The sequence below is a fragment of the Phocoena sinus genome, chromosome 12, assembly GCF_008692025.1.
Source record: "Phocoena sinus isolate mPhoSin1 chromosome 12, mPhoSin1.pri, whole genome shotgun sequence".
Classification (NCBI taxonomy): domain Eukaryota; kingdom Metazoa; phylum Chordata; class Mammalia; order Artiodactyla; family Phocoenidae; genus Phocoena; species Phocoena sinus.
In genome coordinates this window covers 6,177,001-6,193,257 of record NC_045774.1, presented here as the reverse complement: position 1 = coordinate 6,193,257, position 16,257 = coordinate 6,177,001, and the positions used below count along the sequence as shown (strand labels likewise).

The 16,257-nt window shown below is 38.9% G+C and overlaps 1 protein-coding gene across 2 annotated transcripts in view; it reads right to left on the bottom strand.

Moving 5' to 3' along the window:
• Window positions 1-16,257, bottom strand: part of PRKN (parkin RBR E3 ubiquitin protein ligase) — a 1,284,475-nt gene that overhangs the window by 832,412 nt on the left and 435,806 nt on the right. For both annotated transcript variants that reach the window (XM_032651607.1, XM_032651608.1), the window contains exon 3: window positions 15,218-15,458. In XM_032651607.1, coding sequence (XP_032507498.1) covers window positions 15,218-15,458 — 241 coding nt within the window. The remainder of the gene's footprint in view (window positions 1-15,217; window positions 15,459-16,257) is intronic.

The window sequence follows — 16,257 nt, the reverse complement described above, 5'->3', positions numbered from 1 at the left end:
CTGTTGTATCTAATCCAGCAATCTCATCCTTACATTTCTTCATTACACACACACAGACACACATACACACACTTAAATGCTAGAAGGGGTTTTTCTTTGGCTGGTACTTTGAAAAATTTACACAGAATTAAAGATAATAGTAAATAGTATAAGAATGTATGAAGAGGAAGGAAACTTGTTATTTTATTTTCTAGGACTGTCATAAATTGAATTTTAATTTACGGGAAAAACGAGCCATGTGTAGGATATTGTGATTCAAAGATGGTGGCATTAAATGATGTCACTGCAACAAAACAAACAGGAAAGTGCATCATAATGCTTGCATGTGGAGCTGGGGATAAGGTTTAACTATCTGTATACAGAATTTTGAAGTCAGAGTATCTTGTAATGTTGATTGCAATGATTAAGATACCTGTTTGTCTCTGACAAAAGAACTAGACCTTGCTTCAGAAATCTAAACTTCTCCCACAATTTAGAATCTTGTATCCAAATGAATTACATTTCTCAGTCTCAAAGAGCCGTCAAATGATGGACGAATAAATGTTGTTTTTATTCATTTAACACATTTATTAAGCATCTAGCAGTGGTCCCCAACCTTTTCGGCACCAGGGACCGGTTTCGTGGAAGACAGTTTTTCCATGGACGGGGGACAGGAGATGGTGGGATGGTTCAGGCAGTAATGCCAGCGACGGCGAGCAGCAGATGAAGCTTTGCTCGCTCTACCGCCGCTCACCTCCTGCTCTGTGGCCAGGTTCCGAACAGGCCGAGGACTCGTACTGGTCCGAGGCCTGGGGGTTGGGGACCCCTGATCTACTGCATGGCAAGCACTGTGTTAGGGACTGTGGACAGCCTGGAAAACTTGAAATCCTGTCTCTTGAAATTTACTTCCCACTGGGGCCTGTATACCTGTGTGAGCCACTCTGTTTATAGTCCTATTTATATATGGCAAATCTATTAGATTAACTATGTTAAAAGAGCAAATTTCTTCAAACAAACAAGAAAAATTATTTGCCATGAAGTCCAGAAGAAAAAAGATATCTATGAAAATTATAAACAGAAGCCAGGAAAACAGCAGGTCTGAAAAATACTGGATTGTTCTGTTAACGAAAAATTTCAAAAGGCTCTAACGTTTCTCCGTAATAAGTAGCAAGTGGTAGAAATGTGCAATCATACAATAGCCCTAAATTAGTATCACTGAAGAGGTGCAACATTTTATTGAGATATAATGTTTCTTATTGACACAAAGAGATTTCATTAAACAAAGGAATTAAAGCTATGGTCATTACTTTATCAGAATAAGGTGACACATCTGAAGTGTGGCAGCTATGCCAGCAGTATTAATTAAAGCATAAAATACTTAGTAATACATATAATCTTTCTCATTTTCATGATGGAAAGTCCTATACGGTCAATTTGAATTATGTTGCCTCACTAGCCATGGAACAATTCTAGTTCCTAGTACTCTTGGTCTATCTTTCCCCAAGGTTGCATTTACTTGTTAAAGAAAATAAAATAATAGTAACAAATGATTCAACGATTTTTAAAGAAAGGTGTTGTCACGGCCATCAGCTACAATCAAAGAATTCCGCTGGCTCTTTATCATCAAAATGCTCATATTGGCACCAGAAATCCACACAACAAGCAGCTTTTATAAATAACTCCTCCAGCAGAAGTCTCACTCGCTAAGCTGTGTCTTTATCTTAGTGACAATAAAAAAGTTGCATGGCAAACAGCAGCAATCGGTGCAGACTGGCAAATCACACTTGCCTAAGCCATCTCTCTAGGTTAAAATGTCTGCCTTGCTTTGTCAGTAGGTTAGCGAAAAGTACCTTGTCTTTGAAAAGCAGAACATCATGAAAATGCACGCACCTCTTTTTATTGCAGTTATGTAAGGATGAATACTTTTAGACCCATATCAGGATCCATATATTGCATTCATGTAAACATCAAAAAGACATCGGCAGCATTCAGCGCCCAGTGTGTTGTTTCGCGCAATGACTCTAGCCTGAAACACGTGCCCCGTTGATCAAATCTGCATCCATGTGTGCCATATTCTTGCTCACTTAGAACCTAAGCTCTGTCTGAGTCATGCTCAACACTAATTTGTCTCTATACTGCTCTCATCTATCACTGGCTGTCAGGGCCAGGTTGATAAAGTCCCCTGTGGTCCACCTCTGTGATCAGTCCCCAGGTAATCTGCTCTTTCAAAATACTGCACGGAGAAAAAGGGTTCTTTGAGCAAGTTCCAGTAGAAAAAACTCAAAACAACTTCATCTTTTTTTTTTTTTTTTTTGCCTTATTGAAACTTCATTTCTGTCCATGTGGTTCCCAATGACCAAATATACAGATGTCAAAAGCCAAAAATTAATTGTATTTTCTGATGGAATATTCTAAAAGGAGCAGTACATTGCCTAACAATATGAGGAAGAAAAGCCAACAATACCATACATGATTTAAGGCTGGAAGGCAATGAAAACATGAAATTTAGGAGAATAGGCAGAGGAAGTTTTGTTCTTGATGTCATTCCTCATTATCCTAGAATACCCACTGTTCTAATTTGCTCCTAAATATGTGGTGGAAGTGACAACACTTACAAACAAATAAATAAATGAATAAAATAAAATAAAACCCCTACTTCAAAAGCAGAATAAGCAGAAAGAAGGTAGTCTCATGAGTAGGAAGTCTCCGGAATGTGGAATGGGGGACCTACCTTCTGCTTTTTTTAATGAATAGATGCAGGTAGCCCTGGATCTATAAACTTAGATTGATTTTAGAGCCCAGGCCCAATATCAGGCCTTTTGATCATGTGAGCTAGAAAAAGGAAGGGTAACAAAAATGGCTAAAAGTTATTAAATATTCAGTATACGCCAGGCGCTGGTATAAGCTCTGGTCGCGAAATAGCTGGAGTCAACTCTATGAGGTAGGTAATTCAATATCTCTATATTATATATGGGGAAACTGAGGCCCAGCATGTTAAGAAAACCAGTGCTTTTTGAACTGTGCGTGATTCATCTGAGGACCTTATTAAAATGCAGTTTCTGATTCAGTAGGTCTGGGATAGAGCCTCAGGCTCTGCATGCTGATACTGCTGGTCCACAAGCCACACTCTGAGCAGCAAAAAGTAAACTGTCCAAGGTCACAGAGCCGGTAAGAAGCAGAGCCAGGGTGAGGCTCAGTCAGCCCTGCTCCAGAGCCCAGGCTCTTTGCCACTAAGCTTAGTATCTGTGTCACAGACCCGTCGCACCCTGGGGTACTTGAGCATTGGCTCAAGGACTAGAAACAAACGCCTATCACCTTTGCCGATAGTATTTTCCAGCAACAGCAAATATTTATTAAGGGACTACCAAGAGATAGTTACTGTGGAAAACACTTAGGATATAAAAAATATTCCAGGCTCAAAGGATTTTCATTTAATCCACTAGCCAAACAACTGGCCATTTGATTCCCAAGCAAATTACAACTCCACTGATGGACTGCGTGTTCTGGTTAGTTTAATTATCATACACAGAGAAGATAGAGCACAAACTTTCAAAGAATCAGAGCGTAATATCACACCTCTAACGCCAAAGGTAGTAAATTTAATTTAATCTTTGGGGACTGAGGAAGAACTTTTAAGATCTTACAGAGGTTTAGGAGTATCATTAGGAAAATTAATTATAGTTCAATAGATTTAGAAGGTGTAGGAGTTTGGGCTTGATTCTATGGTATCACCTAAAAAGTGAATTAAAAAAAGAACGTCCTGATAGTTTGTTAACTTGTCATGAGAGTTTCAATATATTTTATTAAAAGGACATTTTGTACTAATTTCCATAGGTGGAACAAACATTACTGAATTAGGTGTAAAATTTTTGGAAGCTCCAGGTCATACAAAACAGTACCTTCAATAAATGTTTCACAAAATTTAGGAAGTTTTAAAAGAGTTTATTATAATCAGTCAATGTTTACCACTTGATTTGTAATTTTTTTCTTTCTCTTCCTTCTAACCACATTTTTTTAAAAAATGGAATCCAGCCGCCTGCCTACATTTCTGGCACACTCTGCAGTAATTAGAATTCTCCAACGAGTCCCAAGACAGACTTCACCGGCTGAAAATATCCTGCCTCAGCTCCCACTCTCTTGTCAAGTGCAAATCTTACCATCTTAGCACTTGTCCAACATCCTCCGAAAGTCCTCTAGGCTCCAAGAGCAAAAATGTAAAGGCTCTACCTTATGGAGCACTGGAGGCCCCCAGGAGAGGGAGAGGCGTGCACCGCACAGCCCTAGAGGCCTTGCATGAAAGGAGCACACGGTCAGGTCAGACCTCATTTAGTCTAGGGGCAACTTCTCCTCTCCCCTTTTTATCACACTATTGCTCTGCAGAGGGGACTTCAGAAAAATGGAAACATCCCGAGGCCCCTAGCAAGTCAGGACCACACTGAACCTTAAAAACTTTAACACCGTCATTTCCCACCACTCTCCCCTACAGCTCATTTATAACTGCTTAGGTTCTAAAGAGACAACAACAACCAAGAACACATCCAGCAGAGTCACGTGCGCCGAGACAGGCATGAAGGAGGTGCAGAGAAAGAAGGCCGGCCTCAGTCTGTCTTCCCCGTTTTGGGCAGTGAGCTCACCCCACCCAGCCGGCATGGAGTCCTCGCTGAGGTCAACCTCTCACCCATGCCGCGGCTGGAGTTTCCTCTCTGTATTTTCTGACACCCAGAAAAGGACACACTGGCACTCCTTCCAGCTTTACTTGACTGCATATCTCTTATGTATTTAAAAAAAAAAAAATTCATCATGTGTGGAACGCTTTCTTAAACACCAGCAGAGAAAGAAAGATGTGACTGAAAGTTATCAAGTCCGTCTTTAGTCACTGAAAGTGTTGGCACTCAGAGTTCTCCACAACAGGAATCACCCCTCCGCCACCCCCCAGCCCCAGACACCTTTCTGATACCATCAATCCTCTGAAGCCATAATAGAACCCAGCTATGGCCGTCACTGTCTGAAAACTACACAAGCTCATCCCCCTCTCTGAGTGTAACTAACCTCTTCCTCCATCCTCCAAAGCCCCCCACCACTGACAAATTCTTCTTGTCTTTCAAAGCCCACCTAGGATGTCTGTCTTAGCCTCTCCCTCCTCAACGTCCCCATATTACTTTGATTTACCTCTTTTTCAGAACTCACTTCATTTTAATTTATATACATACATATTCTAAGATGTGAGCTACCTGAGGATCTTGCTCTTCTCATTAACCCTCGGATCTCCTGTTGCCAGTTTATTACACATAAGAAGTTTTTGCAGTTCTGACACATGCTAAAAACAGGTGGATCGTCATGCTAAGTGAAATAAGCCAGTCACAAAAAGACAGCAGAGCGTGATTCCACTTATGTCAGGTATCTGGAGTAGTCACATTCACAGAGATAGAAAGTAGCATGGCGGTTGCCAGGGGCTGCAGGGATGGGGAAACAGGGAGTTGTTGTTTAATGGGTACAGTTTCAGTTTTGCAAAATGGACATGTTTTGCGATTGGTTTGCACAACAATGTGAATATCCTTAACACTACTGAGCTGTACGCTTAGAAATGGTTAAGATGGTAAATTTCATGTTACGTGTTCTTTGCCACAATGATGATGGTACTAATAAAAGAAGTACTCAGAAGATGGCTGAAAACAGCAAATGAGGGAACTATTTGGTTGACACCTACACTGTGTGTGTGGAGTGCCTGACGATCTCTAACCTCCCCCTTAATGCGTTTTGACTTCCTCAGGCTTAGAACTGTTACTTGCACTCTGGATACCCCATGGCACATCACACCCACATACAGTTATTCACCATTTTCCCCTGCCATATGCGATGAGCAAGAATTGAAGAGCTGTGAGAGTCATCTTATATGTTGAATAAAACTTTTTGGCAGTATGACAATATATCCAGTACCAGCCACGTTCCAGGCAATGAAGGTACGAAGTATATGAGACTTACTTGAATCTGACAAGCGTACCTTCAAAGTGGAAAGCAAAAATGTGACAAGTAATTAATTACACTGAACTAAGTCATCCCTCGGTATCCATGAGGCATTTGTTCCAGGAACCCTCTCAGACACCAAAACCTGTGGATGCTCAAGTCCCTTATATAAAATGGTGTAGTATTTGCATATAACCTACACTTATCCTCTCTGTACTTTAAATCATATCCAAATTACTTATAATAACTAATACAATGTAAATGCTATGTAAATAGTTGTAAATACAATGTAAATGTTATGTAAATAGTTGCCAGGTGATTGGCATATTCAAGTTTTGCTTTTTGGAACTTTCCGGAATTTTTTATTTCTAAATATTTTTCATCCCCAGTTGGTTGAATCCATGGTGTGGAACCCAGGGATACGGAGGCCAGCTGTATATATAAAGTACAATAGAGAGGAAAGAGAAACTCATTCTGCTTTTGGAATGGTGCTCATACTTCTTGGAAAGGAATATAGGACTATTTTCCTTACCTAAAAAACCCACCCAAAAATATGTCAGGTTGGCAAAATTCCCACTACACTGAAACATCATTTTCTGTGTTTTCACTTATAATATTGAAAGAGTATATTATAGTAAAATTTTCTTTGTTGGAGAAAAAATCAAGTACTTGCAGAATCATAATGTATTTTTAATAATTTGATGTGATAGCAACTTTAAGTTGCTCTAGTATGACTGCCAAAATTTTGTTGTTTCAGGGAAGGTTTAAAGCTGTCCAATGCACCAAGAAATTCACGCCCTCTGGCTTAAAGTCATAAGTATGTATAATACACATTTTCAAGTACTTGAGATTTGATTTTTGGATAAAATGAGAATTAAGTCTGAAGTTTATCGCTTTATTCCATTAGGAGGCTTCCATTACTGATTTGTATTTGGCAGGTGCTAACTCATTCATAATCCCAGAATAACTTTCATCTTGTAATACATTCAACCACTGGCAAAAAAATTGCTGATAAGAACATACTCTCTAGTAATCATGGTATATCTACAGTATGTATCCAGGGCTCAAGTCTTAAAAGCAATTTAATTTATTTTTAATAGACTTTATTTCTTAGAGCAATTTTAAGTTCACAGCAAAACTGATCAAAAAGTACAGAGAGTTTCCATATACCCCCTTCCCCAACACACGCCAGCTTGCCCCACTGTCAACATCCCTCACCAGAGTAGTGCACTTGTTACAACTAATTAACCTACATTGATACATCATTATGACTCAAAGTCCACCATTTGCTTTAGAGTTCACTCTTAGTATTTTATATTCTATGGGCTTTATAATGACATGGCATCTACCATTTTATCATACAGAATAGTCACTCTGTCCTAAAAATCCTCTGTACGCTGACTATTCATCCCTTCCCACACAACCCCCCCGCAACTTCTGATGTTTTTACTGTCTCCATAGTTTTCTCTTTTCCAGAACGCCATATAGTTGGAATCATACAGTATTAGGCTTCTCAACTTGATTTCACTTAGTAATATGAATTTAAGGTTCCTCCATGTCTTTTCATGGCTTGATAGCTTATTTCTTTTTAGCACTAAGTAATATTGTCTGGATATATCACAGTTTATCTATTTACCTATTTAAGAACGTCTTGATTGCTACCAAATTTTGGCAGTTATGAATAGAGCTGCTATAAACATCTGGGTGCAGATTATTGTGTGGACATATGTTTTCAACTCATTGGAGTAAACACCAAGGAGCACAATCACTGGATTGTATGGTGTGTTTAGTTTAGTGAGAAACTGTCAAAACGTCTTCCAAAGTGGTTGTACCATTTTACATTCCCACCAGCAGGAATGAGAGTTGATGTTGCTCCATATTCCAGCCAGTGTTTGGTGTTGTCGGCGTTTTGGATTTTAATCATTCTAACAGGTGTGTAATGGTAGCTCATTGTTTTTTTAATTTGCAATTCCCTAATGACATGATATTGAGCATCTTTTCATATGGTTATTTGCCATCTGTATATCTTCTTTGGTGAGGTGTCTACTCAGGTCTTTTGTCAATTTTTTACAGGTTGTTCATTTTATTATTGTTGAGTTTTAAGAGATTTTGTATATTTTGAATAACAGTCCTTTATTAAATATGTATTTTTTGCAAATATTTTCTCCCCATCTGTGGCTTGTCTTTTCATTCTCTTGCCATTGTCTTTCACAGAGCAGACAATTTTAAGTTTAATGAAGTCCAGCTTATCATTTATTTATTTCATGGATCGTGCCTTTGGTGTTGTATCTAAAAAGTCATTATTACCACATTCAAGATCATCTAAATTTTCTCCTATGTTATCTCCCAGGTGTTTTAGTTTCATGTTTTACCTTTAGGTCTCTGATCCAATTTGAGTCACTTTTTGTGAGTGACAAGTGTAAAATCTTTGTGTAGTTTTTTTTTTTTTTTTTGCATGTGGATGTCCAGTTCTGCCAGTACATTTGTTGAAAAGACTATCTGTTCTCCATCATATTGCCTTTTCTCCTTGTCAAAGATCAGCTGACCATGTTTATGTGGGTCTATTTCTGGGCTCTCTGTTCTGTAGAACTATTTGTGTATTCTTTCACCACTACTACACTCTGTTAATTGTTGTAGCTTTATAGGAACTCCTAACTTCAAAGAGCATCAAGCTTCTGACTCTTTTCTTCTCCTTCAATACTGTGTTGGCTATACTGGGTCTTTTGCCTCTCCATTTAAACTTCAGAATAAGTCTGCTGATATCCACAGAATAACTTGCTAAGATTTTGACTGTAACTGTGTATGTCAAGTTGGGAAGGTGACGTCTTGACAATGTTGAGTCTTCTTATCCACGAACATGGAATGTCACTCCATTTACTTAGTTCTTTGATTTCTTTCAGCAAAGTTGTGTGATTTTCCTCATACAGAACCTGTACATATTTTGTTAGGTTTATATCTAAGTATTTCATTTTAGGGGGTGCTAATGTAAATGGTACTGTGTTTTTAATTTCTAATTACATTTTTTCATTGATGGTATACAGGATAGCAACCGACTCTTTTATATTAACCTTGTATCCTGCAATCTTGACATAATCGCTTATTAGATCCAAAAGCTTTTTTTGTCAAATCCTTTAGATTTTCTGCATTGCCAATCACATCACCTATGAGCAAAGTCAGTTTTATGATTCCGCCCAATCTGTATGCCTTTTGTTTCCTTTTATTGATTTATTGCATTAGCTAAGACTTTCAGTATAATGTTGACAAGGAGTGGCAGAGGTAATTTATTCTTAATTTTTTTAAACCTTTGTCTATTTTTAATTTTTTCTATTTTACATTTTCAAGTTCTATTTCAATAATTCATTCCAGGGACTTCCCTGGTGGTCCAGGGGTTAAACTCCAGGCTTCCACTGCAGGGGGCACGGGTTTGATCCCTGGTCAGGAACTAAGATCCCACATGCGGCGTGGGGCAGCCAAAACAAACAAACAAAAATTCATTCCAGCCTGTAATGCTTCATCGACAGCAGTCTCTTGCATTTAGTAAAAGATGTCTAATTACTGTAGAGGAAAATGTTCTTCAAAACTAATGAAATGCATTGTTAGTAAACCGGGGCAATGAGACTTAGAAAGAACTGGATAAAATTAATGAAAGTTTTCTTTTTAAAGACCCCAAAATTGTGAAAAAGTAGTACACCTTGTGATATAAAAGTTGAGTTTTAAAATGTGACTACTTGGCTAAAATTAACAATTAACATGATTCTTCAACCTTTATAACCAAAACATCTAGAAGAAAAGCAAAAACTCATTCATTCCTTCTGATATGTATATTTAAATGAATACAGACTAGTGGATATGTTGAACACAAGGTTCGGAGTAAGACAGTCCTTAATAGAGTCTTCCTTTGGATTCGTTCCTTAAATGATCTGATACTACTTTCCATCTATTAGGAGGACATTAATATATTCTACCTGATGGGGTTTCTGAAGTATTAAACAAGACATTTCATGGAAGCAGGGCTTAGGACAGTGCCCGGCTCAGGATAAGCATTCACAGATGTTGACTATCATTACTGCCAGTTCCCGCTGTCACGCGTGTTACGGTCTTTTGATAATTTGAAACACTGATCCTGTTGCTTCTACCCCGGCATCCTGAAGTTTATTCACAAGCAGCCAAAGTGAACATTCCCTAAGTCACATCATGTCACTCCGTCTCTCAAAACTCCTCCAGTGGCTCCCTTCTCACCAGGGTAAAATCTAGGGCCTACAAGACCCTACACAGCCTACAGTTTTCTGAGGCCTGTGAGGACATGGCTGCCCTGGAGAAGGATTATGAGGAGGTTGGTATGGATTCTGTTGAGGGAGAGAGAGAGGAAGAAGGAGAGGAATACTAATTACCATTCCTTTCAGCCCTGTGGCATGTCATCCTCAGAATTTCAGCTTCAACATTAGTTGACAGGAGTAAAACTTTCTTATTAGATTGTCTTCACTTTCAACTGTGATCATGTATTACTGTCTTCCTTTCTGACTTCCTGTCTCCTACTGTTTCACTTCCTCTGCCCCAGCCACGCTGTCCTCCTTGCTTTCCAAGCACGGTCCTGCCTTGGGTCCATACACTCGCTGTCCCCTCTACCTGAGATTCCTGAATGGATGCTCCTTGAAATGCTCTCCTCAATTGTCACTTCATGAGAGAGGCCTCTGACCACCTTATACAAAAGAGCACCCTTTCCAACACTCTGTATTCCCTTTACTATGCTAATTTTTTCACCAGAGAACATATACTTACTGGCTATTTGGCTTTTTGTTTGTTTGCTTGTTTATTATCTTCTTCCCAACTAGAACGAGATCCAGTTGGGTTGGTAATTTGGCTGTTACTATTTCCTGCTACATCCCAGCACCTAGAATTGTGCCTGGCACAGAGTAGGGATTCTCTAATTATTTGTTTAAGTAGTTAGCTAACTGCATGACAAATATTGGAGAATGTTCCTATTTTTTCCTAGATCCAATAGCTTCTTTCATCTGATTATCAGGAGGGGATGAATGGTATTTCTTTAAGGAAACACAAACATAATACGTGAACTTAGTTCACGCATGTGTTCCTTGGAGTCCAGGAATACCTTACTCGATGTTCTTATTCAAATGTTTATAAAATAATATACAATAACAATATTTTAAAACAATACAAATTCTTACTGTGTAGGACAGTGTTACTCAAAGCATGGCTCCTGGAACCATACTTTCAGCAAGACCTGGGAACGTGTTAGAAATGCAGATCCTCAGTCACCACTCCAGGAAGACTGAGCTGGACCCAGCCCTCAGGTGACACCAATGAGTAGTGAACCTTGAGAACCACTGCTTTAAGGAATTCTTAAATGACTCATTTCAGTTCTTTGACTTCCTCTTAAAAATCATAATCTAACATGTCCTAGCTTCTAAGTACAAATAGTATAAACTGACTATTAATGTAGATCATGACAATGCCTCTTACATTGACCAATTATCTTTTGCACCTATAAATACCTGAAAGACATGCTCTCAAGTTGCAGTTCTTATTTGTTGCATCTACTTTTGTGGCTACAGCCCAGCTCTCCACCTTTTAGAGCCCTCTCACGTTTGGCGAGCACCTAAATTCTTCCTTGTCTAATTCAAACACCCTGGAAACATGCTGAAAATTGGGTTTATTTCTCTTAAATTTCTTTCTTAAAGGCAGAAGTTTTCAAACATTTTTCAACCAGGGACCTTTCTTCTTTTTTTTCCCCAAATAAAATGCACTGTAGATGCTTTGTATATAAAACTGGTAATTATGAGCCTGCCCTTGCTACTATGGATTGACTTGGTTTGTCCACCTCTTTCTCAACATTCCTGCCACCTGGTTGAAGACTCTAGGTAGGCCTCACAGTTGAAAGGTGGGGAAACATTTGCTACAGGGCAGCATTTCTTGGAGTGTGCTGAGCACCATGATTTCTGAATCTCTGTCCTCAGCTAACGGAATCAGACTTTCTGGCCCTGGAATAAGCATTGAACAAACGTTCCCACTAGAGTTTGTGAGTCACTGCTCTAGGAACTCTAAACTGTCATTTTTCTTAAAAAAAAAATAATTGTATAAGCACGTCGTTTGCCCACAGTCATTTCAAATAACCCCATTCAAGGTATTCCATTCATTCAAGCAGTAAAATTAACAAGGTATTTTAAGAGGTGAAGTTTCATTTTTCTCTGTATAACATTGAACAAGTCATTAGTTCTAAAAGTTAAATACACAGAAAATTCTGATGAATGGCTTATTACATTTACAGTTTTACATAATTTAGGAAACACTGATCACCAGTTTTTCTTAGAGATTTTGTGGGAAACTACAGTAAATTGAACAAATATACTGTCCTCAAAGAGATAAAGTACATACAGAAGGAACTAGAGTACAAAATAGAAAATAATAAGAGGTATGAAAGTTCTGAAAAGGAGATGATTCTTTCCACTTCAGAAGGTTAAGGGATGACTCCTTGCCGTTCAGAGTTTCAGTTCAATGCAGAATAAAGTCCTAAAGTTGACCTGGAATAACCCATATTTTTTTGCCTGATTCTTTCCAGATGCAACATAACTTACGCCACCCTTTCGGCACAGGAAAGGTAACAGGAGAGCTCACTCCTGATCTGGGGTGATGGGGGAGAAGCACAACAGGGTGCTGGCCGCCTGGCATGCCGGCAAGTGTCGCCAAGCCCAGTCCCCAGCCAGCAAAACACATGCAGCTAACAGGCCACCACTGGTCAGTGGGTAAATGAGAAACAGGGTGATTAGAGGTCAGACTACATGAGGTCTGTATGGAAAGTTAAGGTTAAGCAGTCCAATAACAAAGCGTACGGTAGCCTGCCAGCTCTTGCTACAGTGATACTGTCCTATGTACATTTATGAGAGTTTCTTTAATCTATTGTTTGGGTTGAAACAATTACATATTTCACTTAAAATCTAAGTAGAATATTAGACATTTAGCAGAATTTTCTAAGAGTGTACCGGTACCTCAGTCACTGTAGGAAGAGAATATTTTCTTCAGTAGAAGTATTATGATCTAGCAAGAGAAACAATGGAAGGTGCCAATAATTCCAAACTGATAATAATAAAATAAAACTCTCAAGAAGACTGAAGGCAATTTTATAATAAAATAAAATAATAAGATTCTACTTTTTAAATCTTCAGATAAATACCAGTGACAAGACAGTAGAATCACAAACATTAGGAAACGTTAAAATATGTGAATACCTATAAATGATAATTATTCTGCTTATATTATTATTAACGTTCAGATAATGCACATAAGGATTTAATTTTGCTCTAAAGCAACAGCCCCCAACCTTTTTGGCACCAGGGACCGGTTTCATGGAAGACAATTTTTCCACGGACAGGGAGTGGGGGGTGGTTCAGGCGGTAATGCAAGCAACGGGGAGTGACGGGGAGCGACGGGGAGTGACGGGGAGCGGCAGATGAAGCTTCGCTCGCTTGCCCACCGCTCACCTCCTGCTGTGCGGCCCGAGCTCCTAACAGGCCATGACCGGTACCGGTCCACGGCCCACGGGTTGGGGACTCCTGCTCTAAAGATTTCCTATCAGATATAAGTTAGGCCACCTAATTCCAAACCCTAGTCTCTAAAACCACTTTTTTACATTTTAACCTGTGTCACATTATGGGCTATTCCCTCATATATATCTTCCAATTCATTAACTGTCTCTTTGGCATTGACAAATTGCTCTTTTAACCAATCTGTTGAGGATTTTTTTTTCATTCTAATAGTTAAATTTATGCTCTATTCAATAGCTATCTTTTTCTATTATGTCTGTTTTCTGTTTTGATTTCAATTTTTTATTTTATGTCCTAATTAACATAAAACATTTTTGTTTTGTATTCTGTTTCAAACTGTCATTTTATTTTCTCATGTTTTGGGGGAAACCAATCTTCTAGTTTATGGTGTATGCTCTTCTCCACTCAAGGTAGAATATCCCTTTGTTTGACTTATAATGGGTATCATGAGGACCCCTTCAATAGGGCTTGTTCATCTCTGAAGGCCATGACCCTCAAGTGTTCTCTGGAATGCTTTTACGTACATTCTGCTTGAGACATCAGAGGTGCCAAAGCCTGGGTCTGATATTTATATTCATTCCTCCTTGTGGACAACATAGGTATTGAGAGGTTTAGGTTCATCTCATTTTCCCCATTTCTCGGTTATTTTTTCAGTCTCCTAGATGCCCAGTCCATGTAAAGGACATGAAGCCTTCATCCCTTCCACAACCACCTGAGGGCCACCAGAGCACCATGCACTTAAATTCTTGGTTTATTCATTCCTTTATTTAAAGACAGCTGTGTTGTTTCTACTTCTTCACTTACCCCTGCAAAATTTCCTTTTTCTTTTTCAATTTCATCTATGATTTTAAAAATATTAATTAAATTTTATTTAGTAATTTTAGCAAGAAGCCTCCATCTTGGTGGTTCCAGAATTCTCTGACATTGTGAAAGCCATACCATACCAGCCCAGGGCTGCTTACGTCTTCACCTATTGCACGTGGGAGAGAAATAAACTTCTACCTTGCCGAGTCATTGTTATTATTTTGTGTTTTCTGTCACACACAGTCAAAAATAATCCTGTTGTACCTTTGACTATTTAGACTGGAGAATAAAAGACTAAAGGAAACATACTAATACTGTCAGAATAACAAAGGGATTGTCATTCATGCCAAAACAAACTTTTGCAATGGGCTGTAGCATAAAGAAGGAAGAATTCTTTCACACAAAGGATATTATTGACATTGTCATTTGTTCTTAGAACCTGCGAATGACTAAAATTACCTCTGAAGTTCTCTTTCTCCTTTTTTAACATTTCTCTATATCATCAGAAACATAATCAACCAAAATGTATTTTAAGAAAATAAGAAACAGAAGAAAACAAAGGCAAAAGTTGAGAGGGACATATAGGTACCGTAATCATATATTTTGAGCCTAGCACAATGTATCACATGTCCCCACCACCCCTAGTTCCTCCAAAAGTAAACCCAAGATACTATCACTATGGTCCTGACACCTTCCCCATCCCTTATGTTCATTCTTAATATGATAGCTCTGTTTCGTTGTACTTATTAAATGTGTCACCTCAAATTTTACATCCACGTACTCTCCTTCTAGTCATGTCTCCTTCTGGTGATTTAGAACTTGTCATGAACTAAATACACCATAGTGAGGCCATTCTTCCGGTGGAGATTTTACCACACAAAATGCTTTACTAGCCACAGCCAGTCAATTACCTGGCCTTCCAGCTGGTGGGCCACCATTCTCGTTGTCATCCTTCAGAATAATAGCCAGACCCACTGAGTCGGCTGGGAGGACAGAGCTGCTGAGGTCCACCCGAGTTAGGCTCTCAGGCTCCCTCTCAGAGCCCCCCGCAGCGTTCTGTGGGCTGTCCCCTCCAGCTGTGTTCCTTTCTGGGACTTTTCTCTGGGGTCTCAGCACAATGTGAACGATGCTCTGCTGATCCAGGTCACAGCTCTGTGGGAGAGTGAAACAAAAACACAAGAAAGGGCAGACATTAAAACACCAGCAGGAGCTGAATGTGTCATCAGTTCTAGAGTGCGTAAAAGACATTGGTTTATGTCCAATGTCTGCATGCAGTCATGGAACTTAAAGAAAAGTGACACGTGTGATTGATTGATCAGGCTAGGCACACTCACCCTGCAGCAGGGGTCAACACCTACACATGTGTGTGTTAATGTTGAACTGGGGCCAGAAACTGAAATGTGAGGATAAATGGAAGACGACAACAGACGAAAACTGAAGTAATATTCAAAGGGGCATGAAATCTAACGGGAAAGAAACATGTATCACACTGCATACATAACCATACTGAAAAGCAGTATGCTTTTAAAACTGACTTCCTGGAAATATGTCCTTATAATTTTCAAATTTAAATACTAGCACTCATTTCTGTTTTAAAAAGCACAGAGTTGGTTATTACCAACTACAGGGCAACTTTCTCTAGAATTTACCATACACTCGTTTACAGTAGGCTCCACGTATACTCAGACATCACTAGCAATCACACCACCAGGCCGGTGAAGCAGGAGGACAGGGTACCAGTGCCATCTCGGATCATTCACTGGTTCATCCAAACTCACAATTAAAATCAGTGGACGTCTACAAAAATGTTTTGTATCTACATATTAATGTGTACGAACAGGAGACTTTAAAATTTAGTAGAATTAGTAGAAACTAACACAATATTGTAAAGCAACTATACTCCAATAAAAATTAAAATAAAATAAAATAAAAGCATAAAAAAAGAAAAGAA